The following is a 23,641-nucleotide window of genomic DNA, read 5'->3' on the forward strand; positions in this document are numbered from 1 at the left end:
AAATGAATAGACTTCTTGCTCTCTGAGTAGGCCCTTCTTTTGAACAAGCAACTACTCCGCAACCATTAAAAAATGATGTTCAATATAGTATGAATGTGTGTAGTATGAAATAGTGTTGTAGTCAAGACCAACTAAACCGAGACCAAGACCGAGACAAGACCAAGAACAGACCAGCACTCCTCAAAAATCATCTTATAAATCCATATCTACTGTCTGAGAAATGTCTTATATGTAATCAATAAATACAATTAGAATAATAAGACACCATGTAGAGCTGTTACCAATCAAATCACTAACAATAAAATTCATCTTTGTGTTGCAGTAAGTTGCAGCAAAATTGGTACAATTACACCTGCATAAATAATGTTGAGATTGTTTTTAAAATAACATTTTGAATATAGACATATGATGGAAAAATAAAATAAGCCTACTTTTAAATATGAAACGGAAACCGCCAGTAGGTGGCAACAAAACAATTAATGAGTGAGTCAGAGAATCATTTATTCAAACACCTCAGCGTGTTGCTCAGAAACGCACAACAGTTCTGCTATGAATTTGTTGTTGTCGAAATAGCGAAAACGTCGAAAATTGTGTCGAAAATAAAATCAATATCACCTTTGCAATCATGCAGGTATTCGTGAAAACAGCTCTCTTGCTCTTGTTACATTGCTTAATTATATCCTTTGTTATATATAAAAAATAAATAAAAAGATCTCATTCAAGTACTTTTTTTGCAATCAAACTTTAAATTTGTGACCATTTGTATGAATTTTGGGCAATTTACTTTTTTGAGACAATCCTGTAGATTGTAAGTAACAGTAACAAAACAAATCTTAAGTTATTGATTGCATTTTAAGCAGTAAGTTTTACATCAAATCACAATAATGATGTAAACAAATAAATCTGACAATGCACCAGCAATTTAGTGATATCCTTGCAGTTGTGGTCTTGACTGGACAAAGTCCTCTTAGTCTGAAACCAAAGACTAGACTGAGTACAAATGCTGTCGAGATAGAGACAAGACCAAGACTCCATTCTCGAAACCAAGTCCGATAAAGATCATTATTATGTGACTTCTCCTGTGGCCTCATGGGATAATAAATTGTGCATTGGATCCACACTTCAGACTCTAGCCGAAGGTAGCAGGTCAAGTAGCCTACGATTTTATGAATACTGTCAATTTGGACATACTCCCCTTTTCACACACTGTTTTTCACCTACTATTTAGGATGGAATTATCTATATTCGCACACACACTTTTTTTTTTCTTCTTTTTTTTTAAACTGACATTTGGAATACATGTATATTTTGGTTTATCTCATAAATTGAGTTTATAACTTAGTGTCTTTAACATCCCAAACTGCCTGATATTTCCCCTCCATCTCCTCGACTGTGGCAGCAAACCATCCCACGAGGGACCAGACAGTCAGTAGCAGCACAAAGGTTCTCTGTGATCTTCTTTGATTTCCTTCTTCAAAGGGTTTCATTGTTGGTTTCCCTTGAGTCCTGGCATGCGAGGTCCGTTCGCATGAGTGAAATTGCTGGAAACATGAGTGTAATGTTAGTGTGTCAGGTGTGTTTTCATGCGGGAGGTGGAACAGGCCTCGCTGCCACAATCCCAGAAGGCCACACACTAGTTTCTAATAGAACCAGAGCCCGATAAAACCAGCATCATCAAGATTTTGTCAAAAGTGCCAATGCTTTTGTTTAGGAGACAGTCTGCAGTTTATCTGTTCAGTCTCAGTCTCTCATTTTCTTTTTGTGATAAATGCTCAGCATAATACTCTCCCAAGATTATTGCTTTAGCAACCTCAGGATAGCTGTTGGCAAAAAAAATAATAAAAAAAAAATGACACATTTGTCTCTCTTTTTTCTTTCTCTCGCACTTTATTTATTTTTTACTGTTGTCAGCAGAGGGTCAGATATTGGAGCTAGATCTTGATAACATCAGCTCTGGGTGAGGAAAATGGTTTCAGACTCACAATGATTGCACCATGAGAAATGTGAAGAAAGTCTCCCAGATAAGACATTCAGATATGGCATTCAGTAACACTTAAAACCTTAAAGGGATAGTTCACCCCAAAAAAATAAGAGTATGCCATCATTGACCCACTCGTAAAAGTTTTTGGAGAAACACTTGGGGTCCAAACAAAATTGAACCCCTCTGCCTTTCATTGTGCGGGAAACAACAATAACAATGAGACATCTTTCAATATATATATATATATATATATATATTTTTTTTTTACCATAGAAATGAATTCATACAGGTTTGGAATAATGGATGACTTTAGTATAACAGTGTTATAACAGTGGTATGGAGATTTAAAACGTTATTTGCATGCATGGCACAGTTTGGGATCTGCTTTGGGAAAGATTGATCTCATGAAAAAATTGCAGACAGGATATTGAATACTTTGCAAGCTAAAATCTGTTTCTGCTTTTTGAATTTCAAAAAATGTCAACATTTTTTTGAACATCACCTTAAATCTAGTGTATGTCGCTTTGGATAAATGTGTCTACCAAATGCATAAATGCATGAAAATGCAATGATGTTCATGCTACTACTTTACCTAGTAAATGAAGGCAAATGAAGTATCTCACATATAGTGTCTAAAGCACAGTGCAGATTCTTTTTTTTGGGTCATATTCGCTGCATTGTGCCGTTAAAGTAAATTTGGCACATTGCATCCGATTTTAAATATGTCTTACATGTGTGAGTCCTGTCAAGGCGTAGTCTTGGTATTAGTGGGCGTGACATGATTTACTCTAATAGAACATGTTACTGGATCAACATCCTATTTTGGTTCCGGACCAACAATTGTATCAACATCATAGGTCAAACCCTAACACTAATCTTACCTATAACCTAATATCACTGTCCTATAATGCCCCAAGCTTAACCCTAAAATCTGATTTATAAGAATATTGTTCCAGGACCTACTAGGATGTTGTCCTAGGAATTTGTCCTACTTGTATTTAGTGGCTAGATTCAGTCTTTAACTGCTTTATGACTACTGGATTCACTTTAGTAGGAAGAGGAAACCAGTTGTCTTGATTCATTTGAATCATCTCAGGAAATGTATTTAACTAGTCCATAACATTTGCATGTACAATTAAACCATTGTACCGTAGAATAAAACATACTAATTAAGCAAGACATCTCGAATGAACTATAGGTCTAACTCTAACTACCTAACCCTAATTTACCCCAATTAAGATCAGAGAGTTTAACGGTTGTTTTGATAATTGATTCAACATTTATATCTTCTACGTTGTTTGTCCAGAACTTCTGCATATTTTAAGAGTAAAACATGTGAATTAAGTGAGGCATCTCAAATGAACTAGGTCAGTCACTTTCCATAAACCCTAACTTACACTACTGAAATCTGAACGTTTGATGGTCAGGACCTAGGACAGAAATAAACTGTCTGGAAGTTAATTCAACATTTAGTTAATGTGCTTTGCAGATTTTAATCATAAAATAAAATACAATACACAGTTCTGGACAAGCAAATGAATCACTTTCTAAAACAAATGTTTTAGTTCAATAACAACAACACAAATTTGCATCTTTTTGAGTTATGCAACTTCTTTTGAAATTTTGTTCAAACAACAAACTACTGCATTAGAGGAAAGTTGTAGCATAAACACAAAAAGTTTAAACTCATTACTCAAAAAATGGAGTTGTTCCAACTAATTTAATTTCAGCATAATTTAGTGGAAACAATTCATCTTAACTATGCGAGTTTAAATTAACAGCTAGCAGAGCACATGCTAAATGTCTCTTGTTTAACATGTCAATTTAATGAACGGGTAGGATAATATTTCTCACTGGCATTAGCATGTAATACCTTAATGTACTTAACCTCAACCTAAATGTCAAAAGTAACAGCATTAAACACTTACATGCCTTTCCCTTTCCTAAAAAACCCCGCATGAAATGCCACTTCATTTAAATATTTATTCTCCTTTTCCAATCCCATGCAAAGCATGCTATGAGCTATAAATCCACTGCCAAATTTTCATCACAGAAGGACAAAAAGTCCTTTTAAATACATCACTCTTATCACTCATTAGATTCTTCATAAGTGATAATGAAGTCCTTTCTTTGTGACAAAAAATATTTCAATTTATAAATAAAAAAATATATTTAAAAAAAAAACTTTGTTTGAAATAGATCAGTAGGAACAAACAAGAGACCCTTATTCAGAATATATTCTTCTTTCGTCAAAACTTTGTCAAATTGAAGATCAAGTCCTCATCTGGCTTCTCTTGTGGGTATAATTTCGATCTCGAACCTCCACCACACTTGCCCCATTTTTTTTCCCCCTTCTCGGCGTCGTGGGTGAATTGGATTTAGATTTTCTGAATGCATACTGTAGATGTTCCTTGAGGTCAGAATCCGATGGAAAATCAGATGTTGTTGAGCCCGAGGTCTGTCTGATTTTTAGAGTGCAAGGCATCTCAAATGAACTAGGTCAGTCACTTTCCATAAACCCTAACCTTAACTTACCACTCTAAAGTCAGAAGGGTTGACGGTAAGGACCCAAGACAGACAGGTCTAGTGGCTGGGTGTAGATTCAACATTTAGCTAATTTACTTTGCTTGTCTGGAACATCTGCATATTTGATGTCATGAGAAAAACATGCAAATTAGGCAAGGCATCTCAAATGAACTAGGTCAGTCACTTCCCATAAACCGTTTAATTAAAGTTTTCTGTTTAATTCTGGCCTGGTGGAGGAGAACAATTAGGTTATTCAAGCAATACACTCCCACTTAGTAATTATTTTAGAATAATGCTTTTTTTTCTTTCTTTTAACACAAAACCATAGCCATATGCACACAATTAATCATTTAGTGAAGCATTTAGTGACTAAGGATCAGATCAAGACTTCAGAGAACATGGTTGATGAATTCCATCCTTGCATAATTCACACATGGAGTTTCTCCTTTATGTCTTTCCATGCAATTTCTGCTCTTTTCATTTTCCCATGCTTTTTCACTCTCTGATCTGCGACTGGAGTTAATAAGTCACTCCACTCTGCTTCTGTCTGCTGTGGGCATTCATAACAATGTCTCTCTCTTTTTTGTCTGGGCATGTGTTTTTCCACAGAGCCAGCTATTACAGGAAAGGAGGCCGCGCTATGCTGCCAGTCAAATGGATGCCTCCTGAGGCCTTTATGGAGGGAATCTTTACCTCGAAAACAGATACATGGTGAGTGCTGAAATATAATTACGTACTTGACTGAAGTTCTTTCATATGCAACCCCACTGTTTTTCACACTATTTTTCCGTAATTACTATGATTTCGTCTCACCTTGCCGTTCACTTTCCCTCCTTTTGTCTTGTTTTTCAGGTCATTTGGTGTTCTGCTGTGGGAGATCTTCTCGCTGGGATATATGCCGTACCCGAGCCGCAGTAATCAAGAGGTGTTGGAGTTTGTTACTAATGGAGGCCGAATGGACCCGCCCAAGAACTGCCCTGGGCCAGTGTGAGTGGACTCAAAAATGCAGGATATTTATGCAGCGCTCCATATTACAGAAACAGATTGCATTAAATGTTGGCCACGGTTTTCTTAAATCTCAAGAATCTGTCATTGTCTGATGCGTATGCATTCTAATTCCTAATTTGCCAGTCCTCGTTAACTTTCCCACTGCTTTATCTTTTCTGTCTCTGAAAATATTCTAATCGAATAATAATCAAACCTTCCTAGCTGGAGTTCTGATTTAATTCAGTTTCTAATCTACCTTGATCTTGCAGAGCTGATCTTTGAAACACAACTAAAAAAAGGCTTATTTTATATCTGAAAATAATAAAACCTATACTCATCCAATCTAGACGTAGATGAAGTGATATCTAGTGGAGATAGAACAGAAAGGAAGAAAATACAAATATTATTTTGTTTTTAAAATAGGTACCGGATAATGACACAGAGTTGGCAGCATCAACCAGAAGACAGACCAAACTTCTCAACTATTCTGGAGAGGATTGACTATTGTCTGCAGGTACTGCATCTGAAAACTGTGTCTGTTCATGCTGTGCAACAGTAGGTTTGTTAGAAGTTCGCCATAATAGTACCATTTCCAATATTGTAATATGCATTATGCGCACATTATGCATGGAATTTGTACAGTATAAAGCAGAAAACATTGTATGGGACAATCTTTGTCAAAATGTAATCTTCTTAATTCATATTTTAAGTTACAATATTAATTATCTTTTAAGTGACACATTTTTTATTTCATTTATAATTTTGTTTTGTTTAATTAAATCATTAAAACCTTGATCTTGCCAACAATTTGTATCACCTGTTAAACTGGCAAGTTTGAATCCTTGGGTAGATAACAGACTTTTCAATTCCCCTAGGATCCAGATGTGGTGAATGTGCCTTTACCTGTCGAGTACGGCCCCATCCCTGAGGAAGAGGAGAGGGTACCCATGCGTCCCGAAGACCCTTCTGCACCCTCCTTGCTTGTAACCCCTCAAGGCACCGAGGATGCTCCATGCGTCGCCCACTCCGATCAGGCTAAGAGAGACGGGGAGGCCATTCTCATGGCCAGCCAATCTTCTGACAACAAACTACCGCCCGCTCCCCCATCTCAGCCTCATCCCCACCACCACCTCCAACCCCCTGTGGTCACTGCCCCCATACCAGCCGCCAAACCCTCCTCTACAACCCCCCTGACCGCCCAGGATGGAGGACATGTGAATTTGGGCTTCATGCAGGCCCACCCGTTGGAGAAGGAGAGCCGTAACGGGAAGCCCACCAACCTGTGGAACCCTACCTATGGCTCGTGGTTTCTACAGCAGCAGCAGAAGAGGCAGCAGGCCCAGGCACAAAGGCAGGTGAGTGGCCCACGGATCCCAGGTGAAGGGCAGGAACAAGCAGGCCGGACTGTGACAGTAGCCGAAGCTTTGGGCCTGCAGCAACAGCACAAACAGCAGCAGTACCAACAGCAGCTCCAGCGCCAACAACAACAGCAGCTGCAACAACAACAACAGCAAGGCCTGTGTCGACCGCTTTTGCCCCCTCCTCCTCCACCTGCCCCGACCCCTTTACTCCTGGATTCGGCCACCCTAGCACCAGTTCCGCTCTACAGACTACGACGGTTCCCGTGCGGGAACATCGGTTATGGCTACCAGGAACAGGGCCTGCCCATGGAGCCTATGCCGGGGCCCCAGCCTCCCCCGCCTCATCCTGGCCAGCAGAGGCCCATCTCTTTGGCTCGGGCCAGTGGCCCCGAGGACAACCGCCCGCTTTTGGTCACCATGGGTACAGTGCAGGACTCCAGACTCCCGAAAATGGAAGGACACAACGCCACTGTGCTGTAACCGTGCACGCTCTCTTTCAGTGCCCACTTTGCAAAACACACTGTGCTGTCAATCTACGTCCACCTCTGCCCTTTGTGCTTTTCCTTTGTGCTTTTCAGCCATGAGTATGTAACTGGGAAAGGTTCTGCACTGGGAACTCAGAAAAAAAACTTTCCCAGTCATCGAAACAGAATGTTGATTGGATAAAGAAACAAGACTGTTGAGTTTCTGAAAGCCGCATTTGAGAGACAAAAAAAAAAAAAGAACGAAACTGATTAAGCCCTCACAAGGACTAATTCTGTGAAAAAGACTATATTATATCAGTGATATTTTTCCATAATGGGGGAGAAAAAAATAAATAAAACGGGTTTGTTGATGTTTGCTTGCCTGCTTGTTTATTTATTCATTTGTTAATTTATTCTTTGGTGGTCATGTAAATTATTAATGGGTGTGCTTCAGAAAGCAAACTGCCCCCATTCATTATGTATCATTTTGTTCACTCTTGGACTTGGTTGGCTTTTAAATGCAGGAGTTTTCATCTATCATCAAACACAATGAATTACAGAAATCTCTAATGGCTAGTGTGTGTGAAACTGATGAGCGTTGTTGGCTTTTTGCAATGAGAAAACCTGTTGCTATGGTGTTGGAATAGAAACATGTAGAAATTGGTCAAGGACCAGTGAATGAAGGCTCTTTCACAGGACTCATGTCAAGGACTTGAATTCAACATAGTGGAAGCAAAGATATTAATTTATTTCAGCTTAGAATAGGAAAGACCTGTCAGTTACTTGAGAAGATGAGCTTAAACTATCATTCATTTTCAGGTTTGGTGCTAGTCTGGATCATAAAAGCCAACATTGCCAAAAGGTTCACCAGAAAGTCTTAGCTGGTGAAAGGTTATCAACCAGCATAGTCTTTTCTGGTAAAGCTTTGGTTGAGGGCATCAGCATACCTGCTTCAAGTTCAAAATAACATTAAATGTTTGTTTTCCAGCAAGGAACAGCCTTTGTACTCTATGTACACCTAAACCACCCACATAATGATACAACTCGCAAATTGTTCAGTAACCATAAACATTTTGAAATGTCAGGAGAAAACGGCTTTAAAAGTTTTGAACATTGAGCATATTAAAACTTTTGCACAACACAAGACCATTGTGATGCTGCATACTTGATGTTTCACTTACAGAGTTCAGTGAATTAGAGAATGCTGACAAGAGTCATGTGAAAGGGCTTTGAGTTTATGCTGTATGAAACTTTAGCATTGGATGTGTAAGGAAAAAAAAAATATATACTTTTAGAAATATTATTCATCATTCCATTAGTTTACTGTTTGGCCTTGGCATTGAAAGATATAAAAATGTTGTGTACATAAGAGCCTTACAACTGTACGCGCAGAACATCATTAACTATATTTCACGCTCCATTGATTCCCGTTTATTTAAGTAAATGACTTTTGAATTTCAAGTGTATTGGTGAGGAAAATTTGATTTCACATAATCTGTCACTTTAATGTCTAAACAGTCATTGTTACAGTCGTATTGCTTACTGTTCAGTTCTATCAAGCTGCTACTTCAAAAGCAAATGTTGGACATTCTTTTTATACTATCAGAAAGAACTGCTGTAGTCTTTGATAGTGAGGGTTTTACAAAGGAATATCTTGTGGCAATTTTTACACTATTTTTTTTGTTAAATAGTGGTCTTGTGAAAAAAAAAAGAAAAAAAAAAGTTTTGTCTTTATTTTTTATTAATTTCCAATAATAATTGTATCTTTATTTTTAACCTTCATAGAAAGTTCTATATTAATACCATCACAAAATATGTTTGAAATATATTTAAAACATTTGATTCATTTATATCCCTCTTGACTTTATGATATCATAATTGACCATGTCATTGACACTGATGCTGTTTTACATTTTCGAGAGAGAAATATTTTTGGTCATTTAACAGCTGAGGTTTGGAAGTTGTCTGATATGTTTAGGGAAGGTTGATACATCAGAGTGGTATTGCATGAAGATGAAAATTAAGGATTTTTTTTGCTTTTTATTTTATTTATTTTGTTTTTTATTTTGCTGATGACAAAGTGATCACTCTTGTAAAAATGTTGTAAAACCTTATTGTATCATGTATCTGTTAATCTCTGTAATTTGACATTCAATGATGAGATCTGAGAAATTAATAAATTACTATTTAATAAGTTTGGCCTTGCCCCCAAACACAAAATGTGTATAGAATGATCAGAATAACCGTATCGCATATAATCACAGATCATAATGTTGATCAGCTTAAAGGGTTCTGACTGAATCATGATCTTTGAGTGCAAGTAATAATTAATCAGGCAGGCTTTCAAAGAAAGGTGCATCCCTGTCTATATAAGGTCTAACAGCAGAAAATGGATATCAACGTGAAAACCAATCCATGAGGTCAAAGGAACAACCTGTATAGTTTTAAGGAAGATCTATGATCTTGGAGAGGCTACCAAAATGCTACATTAAAGGATCCTAAAAGCAAAGTAGCCTCTGTGATTCTTAAATCACTGCAAAACAAATGGATGTTTAAACTTAAAGTAAGTTAAGTGTTCATGCTGCCTTAAAATGTTTGTTTAGTTGTCACTTAGTACAACTTCATGTAAAGCAAGCGATCCTGGATCCTTGATCCTTGATTCTGGAAGTCATAAGAGAGAGATCTCAAATTTACCATCACACCCTAATTTTTTAGCAGAAACAGACACTGTGATAGAGTTCTCTCCTATCAATCAAGGTCACAGAGGGCAGAACCAACACACTGAATAATTGAACATTGACAAACGGTCGGATGAATCTTAATTTTTGCTTTGACATGCAGATGGGAGGATCCGAATCTGGCATTAACAGCAGGAATCTATTGATCTATCCCGTCTAATGTCTCGGGAATGTGTTCCTCTCATAAATTAGCCCCATTAAAAACATTTGAGCCAGTGTGAATGCCATGGCATAGCAAAGCTTCCATGCTGACCACGCGAGTCCTTTCATGGCCACGGTCCACCCATTTCCAAATGGATACTAATTCACCATGTCACAAATCATTTCAAGCTGTTTCCATAAATATGAGTCCAATGGCAGTCCAATGCACTGAGCGTTCCCCTGAATTTACGGTATCGAGTAAACACAGAGCAGATGGCTGCCCATGGTCACAATGTGGTATTTCCTGACCAATTCCTAATATTGTCCAAATCAACCATGACAAGCAATTAGACATTATGTTGAAAGCTGTTTTATTTAGACAGCGTAATGGCGGGAAGCCTTGCCAATCATGAAATCTCATTGGTCAAAATCACTCTGCTCATATTTTATGATGTGCTGCGATTATTATGTCATGCTGTTTCACTTTCCGTGTAAACAGCATGATGTGATGTTTAAAGGTATACACGCTGAGTTAGTGGATGATTCTTGACACAAATAAGATGTAAAGTGGACCAAGGAGAAAAAGGGGGAGAGGTGAGACCTTTTACTTGATAAAGTGGACATTAAGTGGCTATTTAAACGAGTTGCTGCAAAATTATTTTCCAAAAGTTCTAACTTGGGTTATGTAAGTGCACAAAGAGGATCTTCAGATGTAGCCAACAAACTGCTTTACCTGTGGGTTCATTTTTCACAGCTCAAATCCCATGCTTCAAGCTTTTGGGTTTGGTTTACTGAATACATTATTAATCCTATTACTAAATGCATTCATGTAAATAAACCAGCGCTCAGTTATCAGATGCTGAGAATAAACTTCTGATTACCATCAACAAGAAAAATAATTTTGCACCTGTTATTTAAAAAAAAAAAAAAATTCTCTGATTGATTATTTCCATTTGTTATATTCTTTGTATGTTTTAGAACATTTTCAATTTGAATCAGAGTAGTTCATGTAATGAACTTGATGGGAACAGACTACATCCAAAATTGCATACTAAGTAGGTTTTATATTTAATGAGGAATGAACTTTGCAACTGTAAACATTTCCATTCTAAATTGTATGAACGTGTATAGTATGAATGACATCTGGGCAGAAAACAAAACAGATTTTAAAATATTAGAACTTTTTATTGTTATCAGCTGACAAATTTGACAAACATTCTTTGTGCATTACATTTAATAAATCAGTTTTACTGCTAAAATACTAAATTTAAATTCACACAAAATATACACCCAACACACAGCTAAGCAGAGAATGTACAAAACATCCCTGTGGATACAGGCTGAAATGTGCAATTAGACTTCAACTTCCATTGGAAATTTTATAACCCTTATAATTTACCGATTTTTGTTGTTGTTGTTGTTGCCATTTTACACTCTCATCTGTTTCTTTTTAGAATTTTCTGATATCATAAACAACTCATTAGTGCAAAATGATATGATTCTTGATGAATCATTCATCTGTATGTCTTGCGTTTATACTGACTGTAAACTCATCCTAGACACTGTTTAAGGATTTGGAAAGGAATTAAAAATTAAAGGGATAGAACATATAAGTGAATCAATAATTGAAACCAAAATGGGAACAATTGCCTTTGAAAAGATGACAAACAACGATTTTATCCAAATTATTGTCAGTCTCTTCTCATTAAGCATTTTATTATCTAATATAACTAACTTGTATGAATGATCTTCAAAGTAAGAAAAACTCTACTTGCTTCATTATCATGGTTCTTCTCAACAATTGTTTGATTTGCTATTACAGACCTCAAAGGGTTAGTTCACCCAAAAATTAAAATTCTGTCATTGATTACTCACCCTCATGTTGTTCCAACCCCGTAAAACTTGATATTTTTGATGAAATCTGAGAGATTTCTGTCCCTCCATTGACAGCTACACAACTACCTTGTTCGTTGATCAATATTTATGTGAACAAAAGCCTAAATTAAATCTGTTATAAAGCGGCTCAATTTCACGATCTCTTTATGAACTTTTTGAAGCATCAAAGTGGTAGTTGCGTAACTGTCAATGGAGAGACGGAAAACTCAGATTTCATCAATAATATCTTCACTTGTGTTCCGAAGATGAACGAAAGTCTTCCGGGTTTGAAACAACATAATGACAGAGTTTTCCTTTTGGGATGAACTATCCCCTTAAAACATCCCAAAGAAAAACAATACCCAAAAAACTGCTTCTGATTTGGGTTTAAACTACTAGTGGTAGCTTGATTTAGACTTCATTGTTTGGTCTGTTTATCTTCATAAAACTGACGCAAGTTTCTATTAGGTTTCAAAACAAAAACCTGTCAGCTGCAACAACTGCTGCATCTTCTGTGGAACAGTCGAGTTTTGATTCTCTGAGCTGATTAAATCTTGGATTATGATAATATTAAAGTGCTTATTATTTCATCGTAACTGCTCTCGCATCAAAAGGGAACGATTACGAGTTTCTGAACGTGCAAGTGCCATGTTCTGAAGGGACTCACACCTGCTGACAAGAGCAGACAAACTAAGCTATGCTTCATGAGGAGCTAATATTGTCACAGTTATTGAAGCTATTAAATTGTCTGAACTTCTTAAATCCTGCTATTAAAGTCATTGTCTTCGCCCACAGACTTTTATTAAAGTGCTCCGATATTGCTACTGTTTACTTCATCCGACGCATATGAATTTCAAACCTCCGGTTAAAATTAAAACCTCAGAAGAATTCAAATGTAATGTTTTCCTCCCGAAATGTTCGCAAAATGGAGTAAACAGTTTATCAGCAGTGAACGTCTGAGTCTTAGTGCAGTTAGAAAGAAAATGTCTCCTCAGGTTGGCTGAAATGTCAAAACAAATCCACAGAAACAATATGAACCGAAAGCCAGATGGGTGGAGAGATGGGAAGCCCATTTTTCAGCGTGTGGCGGTCTCAGCTGCTTTCATCCACCAGCTTGGCTCCGTTGATACCACGGTACGTGACCCTGCTGGGTCGCACCAGAACCCCGTGGCCAGGTCGGCAGCTGAAGTAGCGTCGGTTGCCCACAGAACCATCGTTTTTTCCTTTTGGGCTTCGCAGCTCGAGGCCGAGCCAGAGGCCGGGGGCAAAGTCAGCTGTGCCAATGTAGCGGATGGTGCCCATCTCATTGGCACTAATTAGCAAGACCTGCATGCCCAGGTGGAGTTTGACAGTGCCATCTGAGCCAGAGGAGCTGGTGCCACCCACTCGGTTAGGCCCTGGGCCAGCGCTGCTGTTCGCCCTTGATGTACCCCTGCCAGCGCTGACTGAGCTCCACCGGCGCCGCAAATTACTGGAACGGTTCCTGAGAGACGACAAAGAGCATTTGAGAAAGGGATGCAAGGGACTAATTAACGCTACGATGCAATTTTAAGGCGAAAAAGAATTTTCCATTTCAGTCGAAACACTTTTGGTGGGCCGAAAAATCATTGACTCTCTAGAGGTCGACCGATAGGGGATTTTAGCGATAACGATAACTAGGTTCGACCACGCTGGCCGATAACGATTAATCAACTGATAGTTTTTAAAATGGAAACTGAATGAAAACAAACGTAACGCATGAAAAAGTGCTGGACTTTCATTACAAAAATTTTAAAACAATACTGAACCATGAAAAATATTAATACATTAATTATACCGATCATCCATGGTAGTTTATAGTGCATTAACTAATGTTAAGAGATACAAATGTATGTAAAAATGTATTAGTAAATGTTGAAATTTGCAATGAACAATACTTTTATTAACCTTAGGTCAGTGTTTCCCAACCTTTTTTCAGTCAAGGCACCCTTTGAAAATGTAAAAAAAAATGTGTGGCACCCTACACTAGTGTTGTCACGATACTACTTTGATACTATACCTTGAAATGTATCAATTTTCAATACCACAGGGAAGAACTGCCGTATAGGCCTACTGTCATATAGATATTTTTAATATTAGCAAATTTTTTTGTCCATGCATTTAAAGTCTAGGAAATCATTAATTTCTTCTGAAGAGATCACTTTACATGATGACATGTTTAATTAAGGCTTTTATTCATATATAAACATTGCTCAATTACCATTGCAAATCTCACCTAAATGTTTGCTCACTCAGTGTATTTGTGTTTTTATACTGGGATAATTTTGTTATAACTGCACAAGATAGCTTGTTTTTAAAATATTTTATGTAATAATTTCACAGTTAATCTCCAAATTAATGTAGAAACAACATAAAGACAGTATATTTCAAATAATTGTTTAATGGCATCTTTTTACGAATGAAGTGCTATTTGATTCTGATGTCACTGCTGCACATGTGGATCCCACACGCGTCCCATTTTAACATTCATTTAAGACTTTATTTAACTCATTTAAGACTGCTCTCATGAGGATACTCAAAGCGAAAGCGCGAAAGTCGATTCTGGCGCGCATCGTTCTGTGCGTCGTGTGTGTCGTGTGTGTCAGCATCACAGACAGCGCATTCTCTTTTGTATTTTCTCGCTTGCATGGTTTAAAAGCATTTGCATGAAGAAGAACGTGATTATATAATGTAACGCTAGCCAAAGGATGACAGAAAAAAACCGGATGCTGCTTTAATTGCGTTAAATATTTTTACCGCGTTAAACTGAAAAACATTAATCGCACGCGGTACCGTTGACAGCAGCACGGACATAACCGATGTGTTTATGTGAATACGCGGCAAGACGGACGTTGTGACGTTGGGACGTTTTCGTGTGTATTTGACCGTAAGCGCAACAATGAAAAATAGGCAGCTTTATGTGGACGCACTGGGAATGAGGCACGGGAATAAAATCACGCGCAAGCGCAACCCCCGCAATTCAACGCCGAAAACTTATGATTTGCATTTTTATTATAAATTTGTGCGCATTATTTGTTGTTATTAGAGACTTCCGACGATCCGAGATTGATGATACAACCGCGGCACCCCGGTTGGGAAACGCTGCCTTAGGTAATGTTAGAAATTGACTTTTATTTTAAAGTGTTTATCAGTGTTTCAACTGCAGAAAGAGGTCAACAAAACAGCTTGTGAACAATATGTCAAGTAATGTTACATTTACCTCAGGAAAACCATTCAATGTCAGGTATAAAAAAAAACAACCCATTTAGCTAAATATATTCTCTGTATTAGTCATTACATTTTTACTAAACCTGTTGCCTTCATTATTTCTGTTTGAATAAATGTCATGAAAACAAGTTATAATCACCGTTTAAATGTTTATATTTCATCCACGAATTGGAGTAGAGACATAAATACATCATTAAAAAGTTGATATGTACAATTGAATATACAACCATTTGTTTTTATTTGAGTGTTGGTTAATAAATACATGCAATTAATTAATTGACTATTAAATGAGATTTATTTTCAGTTTCAGTTTTCAGCTAAATGAAAACTTTCATTTCGGTTTCAGTAAAAAAAATAATATATATATATATATATATATATATTAATACTAAGTAATACAAACATTTCTGAGATTATAAATTAATTAATACTAATTATTATATACATTTCTACCCAAAAGTGCCTGTTTTGAAACTAAAGGAATCTTTGAGATTTGGCTTCTTTAGATTTTGGTCAAAAAAAAAATGAGGACAGAAAATGATATGATATAACTCAAACCAACATTTGTCCATCATGAGCACCAAGGTTCAATGTATGCCACAACTCCTCCTAGTGAAACATTCTTCACTTGAAAAAAGGTACAGTCGTATTAACATCATTCCCACCTGCTTGCTTGACCTTTGCGACTCGGTTCTCTCTGAGTGGCGATGGCTGAGGAAGTGCTGAGAGTGCGTCGAATTCCTTAAAACAAACACAAACATCCACTGAAAAATGACAGTTTTATATGAAAAAGGGAATGTCTAAAAACTCGTCAGTCATACAAGATTTGACAGAGGAGAGGGAAACAGACAGCAGTAATGGCTCACCTGTGAAGGAATAGTTCATCCGAGACGAGGACAGCTCTGACAGACAGTCCACTGAGCCATGAATCCTGCTAGTTAAAACAAAGTGAATGTTCAGTATTACTTCTTCCACTGCACTTGAACAACTGATGCTCTGGCAGAAAACTGTCAAGACACATTATTTTACCCTTGCGTATACTCTGTTAGCTGTCAAACAACAAATTTATCACTTCAAAATAGTGACAGTCACATGGGTCTATTTTGACAAATGCTTGTCAAAATTGTCTCAAACAATTTGACATGTAAATATGTAGCAGGAACAAAATCACAAACAAATCCGTTAGGTTAGGATTGGGGGAGGGGGGGGGATTCTCCAACGGACAGGTAAAAACCCTTTGAAATGAATTTCTTTGAAGTGAACATGAAATGGTACTCGAAACACATTTTACTTCCATAATTTGACGGAAGCCAGACTTAAATATGAGCTTGAAGACGACAACACATTGACTTGACTTTGAGGAGGCATTATCAAGAGGATGTGGGGGCTGAAGGTCAAGTTCGGTCGTATTCGTAATTTAGAGTTTGACAGTTCATATAATACTATCTTCTTAGATGGGTCTAAGAACCCATCTTAGAACTATCTAACTATCTTCTAAGAACTATCTTCTACTTTCAGACGAAACCTGCGCTCACTTTCTCCTTCCCATCTTTCCTCACCCACACGATTCTCATCTCTGGATGTGAACACCGCAACGGACACTTTATGTTGCACTTTAACATCTTTCCTAGACAATATCTGTCCTCTCTCCTCCAGGCCAGCACGTGCTACCCCCTCTAACCCCTGGTTTATCTGATGCTCTTTATGAACACCGGACCAAACTCAGATCAGCAGAGAGAAAATGGCGCAAATCAGAAGACCCATCTGACCTGAGTATGTATCAGTCTCTGCTCTCATCCTTGTCTGTTGAAGGTCATGCTGCTAAATGTTCAGATTTCCACAACACGCTTCAAACACATGCACACTTTTCAAAACACTCAACTCTCTCCTCTGCCCCCCTCCGCCACCACCCACCTCCTCTTTAACTGCTGATGATTTTGCTCATTTCTTCACTGACAAAACTCCAGCAATCTTCTCTCCTCTCACTGAGGCAGAAGTATCTAAACTTCTCCTCTCCAGTCACCCTACCACCTGGCCTTGAGATCCCATGCCCTCACACCTACAAGCCATCTTCTCCTACACTTTTACCAGCACTCACACACACACATCAACACATCAACACATCTCTCCACACTGGCATTTTCTCTGCCGCATTCAAGCAGGCTCAGGCAACTCCACTGTTCAAAAAACCCACATTAAACACGTCACTTGTTGACTGAGACGTTTTCGTCAAGCGCAAACTTATGAACGTGCGCGTGTTAAGTAGGCCGGAAGTAATGGTTTACAGTATAAAGTTTCAAGTTTATACGTTTTGTTTCAAAGGTTATAATAAGTTTCAAATATTAGGCAAGGCAAGTTTGGGGAAAATTAAAACAGTTATAAAAGGAATTAAAAGAGTAAAAAGATGATACATAGATAAACTTCTCATCTGGCAAAATCATATTTTTCACAACTCCCAGTTTTTCCCATGGTGAATTCACTGTGTCTGTGGTGCTCTTTCGGCACGCCAAAGAAATCTATTGAACCTCTCCAATAGACCCGATTTTAAAACTTTCCCGCACCCCAAAGATTTGTTCGGAAGCTCTAAGAATGTTCATTTCATTAGTATTTATTTTGTTTCGCTTCAGAAGACAATGATGGCGGGTTTTTGAAGTCAACTTTAAGGGTTCCATCCACTTGCAATATATGGACTCGCAGAGATGAATTGTTTTTCTAAAAAAATCTTTCTTTGTGTTCCACAGAAGTAAAAAAAAAAAAAAGTCATCTGGCAGGGTGTTATGTTGAGTAAATGAAAGAGAGAATTTTCATTTTTGGGGTGGAGAATCCTTTTAAGATGAGGAAAATGAATTAAGAAATAAATAGTGGCCATTTCAATTTGAAGAGCCTCTGACAAAATGAAAGGAAGCGGTTGGGATCTCTCCACCGGCGTGTCTGAGGCTGCCCCGAGGGTTAATTAAGAAGACACAATGAAAGAAAGCTTTTAGAACAATGTGCTTATCAGTCGCTCAGACCCTTTACAAAAATACAATGGGAAAGAAAGAGCGGAATATGGCATAGGTGAATGGTTCTGAATTAAGAATATATGATTCATGACAGATGGAGAAGATACGAACATTGATCATTTGTTGAATAACCAGCAGGGGAATAAAAGCAGTAAAAGGTACAGAGGGACAAATGGAGGGCAGACCGCTGTCGATGGGAAGGATTAAAGTCATAATGGAAGACCGACTGGAGAAAAGTAAATCGAATGCAAGGAAAAAAAAAGGCTGGATATTTAATTAAAAGAAAATAGAAAGGAAGTAATTCCTTTCCTATCAAATTAAAGTCAAATAAGTAAAAGTCAAATACAAACTACACTTTCTGAAGAAATGTGACCAAACTTGCCACTGTTGGGTGGCTCCCAGGACATTTCTATGCAATTGCTAAGACTTCCGACTCCTCTTTTAAATACTATTGAATTTTTCACAAATGTTATTGTCTAAAAAAGCCAACAATACCCATCAAGTTTATCTGTGATGCCAGAGTGGCTGGTAAATGTCTTTTGAGGACAAGGGCAGGACGGTTATTTTCTGTGGGGACCGTTACGTCCCTCATGCAGAAATGACTTACAAATGTCGATGCACAATCTTATTAATGCTTCTGTACAGAAAGGTCGAAATCTCAGTTCAACAATCAAAGACACAGTGGGCTAGAAATAATCACGCTAAAAGTCAGCAAGATACCCGAAATAAGACTCAGTTAAGATGCGGTTATGGCTGCAAATTCTCCACGGTGCACTTGCCTCTGAACTCGTGAGGGTGGGGCGAAGACTCCGTGTTTAGGAGGACAGCTGAAGTATCGTACCCCTCCAACTGATCCGTCATTCTTTCCGCTCGGCTTGTCCAACTCAATCCCCAACCAAAATCCTGTCAGGGACACAAACACACACACACACACACACACTGTGTATAAGCACACACGTTCTGAGAAATGTAGCCATTCTCTTGCCGACCTGAGCTTTGGTAAACAAACTCCAATCTGTCATCTCTCAGTACAGCTCGAGTCTAAACAAACGAATACCAAATCCTGCGATTTGAGTAAATCCAGCTATTCCTTCCAAAAGCTTTGTGATGCTTTGTAATGCAAGGACAAACAGTTGCTTTTTAGTAAACAAAGCACAAAGCACAGGCTGAGTTGTATTCTATAAATGTGTGAATAGCAGAAGAAAAGGGCACATTGAGAGGAAGATGGATTTCACCTTAAGGTACCCTATCAATAAAATGGCACGGATCAGATCCATGTTCTTAAAAAGAGAAAACAAAAAAACATGAATAGAAAATCGTTACTGTCTTGTTGAAGTGGTTCTTTTCCAGCAGCAAAATTTAAGTCAGCTGCTTAAACTTCCAAGTCCAAAGCCTTCATAAGCAACTATCGACTCCTGGCATGTGTTCGGTTGAAAAAGATGTCAAGCTTCATGCTGCACGTGTTTCATTATAGAAGTGTAACGATGGTCAACCTTAGCAGGGGTTGGAAGTGCTTAGAGAGCAATAGCTCTCATTCTGTCTGAAATATAACTGATTTGTGTTAATATAATTTGGTAATAAGATATTCGTTTTCAGTTCAATACTGGGCACTTCCAAGTCTTACATAGCCTCCTCGTCTGTCCAATTAAAAAAAAAACTTCTTTTTTTTTAAATATGGTCCCCACAAAAACACATACATTTTTTTGTTCTCTTGGGTAAAATAAGTCAATCGTAGCGTAGCTGTCAGGTGGAGACAAGACTCGTAACTCCATTGGATCCTCAATCTGTCAGTCAAACCCAGTAATTAAAATAGCCCCACATCATCACATAGCCTTCACCATACCTAGAGATTGGCATGGTTTTATTTCAGTTGGCCTAATAGCTGGTTTGATTTGCATTGAGAGATGATCTTATGGAAAGTACTCCATGCCAATCTCTAGGTATGGTGAATGCTATGTGATGATGTGGGGCTATTTTAATTCCAAAGGCCAAGGGAACTTTATCAGGATGCATAGTCTCCTGGATCCATGAAGTAACTGGCCTTTAAAAATAAAAATCTGCCTGCCTCTATGGGAATTTAACATAGGGGTGTCCAGACTTATGCACCCTGTATTTTAAGGAAGAACATTTATTTATTTGCGATACATTATTCATTCACAAAGAAAATTGGTGTCCTTAAAGGTTGGATTTTTCCAAAAAAAATAATAATTAAGGCATTATATTTATATTAAGGCAATTTCCAAAAGATTATTTTTTATTCCTCTTTTTAGTCAACTTTAGTATGGGTGTCTAAACTTATGCATAGCACTATATATATATATATATATATATATATATACATACAGACCCTTTCCAAAAAATTTGAATATCATGGAAAAGTTTATTTATTTCCATAATTCCATTCAAAACGTTAAACTTCCATAGATTATAGATTCAGGGCCCACAATTTAAACGATTTCAAGTATTTAGTTGTTTATTTGTACATAATTTGGGCTTCCAGCTCATAAAACCCACGAAAACAGGATTTCAAAAAATTTGAATATTACATGAAATCACACAGTAATTACACAGTGATACCATGGTCATTGAACCAGGTTTTAGTTATTTTGGCAGTGTGGGCAGGTGCAAATCCTACTGGAAAATGAAGTCAGCATCTCCATAAAGCTTGTCTGCTGAAGGAAGCATGAAGTGCTCTGAAAATGTCCTGGTAGACGGCTGCGTTGAGTGGACAGCACAGTGGACCAACACCAGCCCATGACCAACACAGACTGTGGAAACTTCACACTGGACTTCAAGCATCTTGGATTGTGTGCCTCTCCATTCTTCCTCCAGACTCTGGGACCTTGGTTTCCAAATGAGATGCAAAATTTGCTCTCATAAGAAAAGAGGACTTTGGTCCACTGTGCTTTATTAAATCCAGAGTCAACGCAGCCGTCTACCAGGACATTTTCAGAGCACTTCATGCTGACTTCATTTTCCAGCAGGATTTGCACCTGCCCACACTGACAAAATAACCAAAACCTGGTTCAATGACCATGGTATTACTGTGTAATTACTGTGTGATTTCATGTAATAGTCAAATTTTTTTCAATCCTGTTTTCGTGGGTTTTATGAGCTGGAAGCCCAAATTATGTACAAATTATGTACAAGTAAACAACTAAATACTTGAAATCGTTTAAGTTGTGGGCCCTAAATCTATAATCTATGGAAGTTTAACGTTTTGAATGGAATTATGGAAATAAATAAACTTTTCCATGATATTCAAATTTTTTGGAAAGGGTCGGTATATATATAGTTCTGATGTGAAGCAAAATATTGTTGAGCTTCACAGAATAGAAAGTGGCTGCAAAAAAATAAAGTATTGAAAATTCTCATTTCCACCATCAGGGCAATAATTAAGAAGTTCCAGTCAACTAAAGATGTTACAATGCCTGTTGCCTGGTTACGATGTTACGATGCCTGGACGAGAATGTGTCTGTATTGTCTTAATGCACATTGAGGAGGAGAGTTTGAGTGTCCAAAGACTCTCCAAGGATCACAGCTGGAGAATTGCAGAAATTGGTGTAGTCTTGGAGTCAGAAAGCTTAAAAACCGTATCAAACAGCACTTACATCACCACATGTTGTTTGGGAGGGTTTCGAGAAAAAAAATCCCTTCTCTCATCCAAAAACAAACTCCAGCATATTCAGTTGTCAGACACGATTGGAACTTCAAACAGGACCGGCGTCTATGGTCAGATGAAACTAAAAAAAATAGCTTTTTGGCAGCAAACCCAACAAATGGGTTTGATGCAAACATGGATAAAAAGGTACCCCATGCCCATGGTTAAATATACTGCTAGATCTTTAATGTTGTGGGCCTATTTTTCTACCAGGGGTCCTGGACTTCTTGTTCAGATACATGGTATCATGGCTTCTATCAAATGCCAACAGATAAAAACTCAAAACCTGACCACTTCTGCTAGAAATATTAAAATGGAAATCAGCTGGATCTTCCATCAGGACAATGATCCAAACAAACATCAAATTCAATGCAAAAATGGGTCACTGAGCACACAATGAAGCTTTTGCCAAGACCATCCCAGACCCCTGACCTGAACCCGATATCTGAAGGATCTGGAGAGATTCTGTATGGAGGAATGGTTTCTGATCTCTTGTCATACGTTCTCCAAACTCATCAGGCATTATAGAAGAAGACTGAGAGCTGTTCTCTTTGCAACAGGAGGCTGCAGATAGTATTGAATAAATGAGTGCCATTAATTGTGGCCAATGTGTTTTGGAGAAAAACACATTTCATAAAGAGATTTCCCCCCCCATTTTCAATTTGTTTACTTCAACGAATGGTTCGATTTTTGTGATTTTTTTTTTTTTTTTTTAATGAAAGGATCAAAATGATTAACAGTGCAGGTCTATTTTCACAGGCTTCTTTATTCCCATTTGCCAAGGGTGCTAATAATTCTGACCAGGACTGCATAGTGTATTTTATTATATTTTGTCCCTGCTGTGCATATAATTGAGCATTGGCCAATATAATATGTGTTCTAGTAAGCTATCACAGACTTCTTTCCAAATCTGTTTTTAGCTTTTCCAATTGATTTTGATGAAATTACTGTGCTTCCTGCAACATGAAAGTGCTCTCCTGAAAAAGCTGAGTTCAACAGCACTCAGGGGTCATTAATTAGCAGACTAGAGTAAGCGTTTTAAGGCTTTTTATGGGAATAGTTTAGCTACTCTTGTTTTCCAAACCATGAACCAGCAGCATTCAGGCATAAATATTCAATCACATTATGTCAAATAAAATGTATTTAATGAACAAATCTTCAAATATATATATATACATATATAAACACAAGCTTTAATACAGCGGTACGCCAGCTCATGGCACACTGGCTTATTCAACAAAATACAAATTGATGATAAAAACCGATCCTTCAAAGAATTAACAGTATTGAGTTGTTCTCAACTGTTCATAATCCACAGTGCTCGCTGAACCTGAATCTTGATTTTATTAGGTTCAATATCAGCTGAGTCAGCATTCACAATCATGGACAATATGCAATAAATGTTGTTCTCAGTTCATCTGTATAAATCTGTTCTCCATTCAGTCCTTCACTCCCGACTTTAGTAATAAAGGGGTTACACTTTATTTTAAGGGTGCACTTGCTACAGTGTAATTATGCATTGCAATATGAATTATCATGTTTTTACTATATGGCTAGGGTTAGGATTAGGATTAGGGTTAGTTGCTTGTAATTATGCAGTATTTACTGTTATAACTAAAGCAAGTACATGTTTCTTTTCTTTTTTCATTTTAACATGCT

General features: G+C 37.6%; 2 protein-coding genes across 4 annotated transcripts in view; one reads left to right on the plus strand and one right to left on the minus strand.

The window, feature by feature from the left end:
• Nucleotides 1–9,797, plus strand: part of alk (ALK receptor tyrosine kinase) — a 394,553-nt gene extending 384,756 nt beyond the window's left edge. Inside the window, exons 26-29 of the mRNA XM_084393327.1 lie at nt 5,117–5,218; nt 5,360–5,494; nt 5,918–6,008; nt 6,370–9,797. Coding sequence (XP_084249453.1) covers nt 5,117–5,218; nt 5,360–5,494; nt 5,918–6,008; nt 6,370–7,335 — 1,294 coding nt within the window. The 3' untranslated portion in view covers nt 7,336–9,797. The remainder of the gene's footprint in view (nt 1–5,116; nt 5,219–5,359; nt 5,495–5,917; nt 6,009–6,369) is intronic.
• Nucleotides 9,798–11,362: 1,565 nt separating this feature from the next.
• Nucleotides 11,363–23,641, minus strand: part of LOC311281124 (CAP-Gly domain-containing linker protein 4) — a 49,062-nt gene continuing 36,783 nt past the window's right edge. For 2 of the 3 annotated variants that reach the window (XM_084393834.1, XM_084393836.1), the window contains 4 exons: nt 19,101–19,224; nt 16,186–16,253; nt 15,985–16,060; nt 13,029–13,556 (listed from right to left, as the gene is read on the minus strand). In XM_084393834.1, the coding sequence (XP_084249960.1) occupies nt 13,166–13,556; nt 15,985–16,060; nt 16,186–16,253; nt 19,101–19,224 (659 nt within the window). In that variant the 3' untranslated portion in view covers nt 13,029–13,165. Of the gene's footprint in view, nt 13,557–15,984; nt 16,061–16,185; nt 16,254–19,100; nt 19,225–23,641 lie in introns of all 3 variants that reach the window. The other variant, XM_084393835.1, reaches the window with a different exon arrangement.

This window comes from Rutilus rutilus, assembly GCF_951802725.1.
Source record: "Rutilus rutilus genome assembly, chromosome: 21".
In the NCBI taxonomy this organism is placed as follows: Eukaryota; Metazoa; Chordata; class Actinopteri; order Cypriniformes; family Leuciscidae; genus Rutilus; species Rutilus rutilus.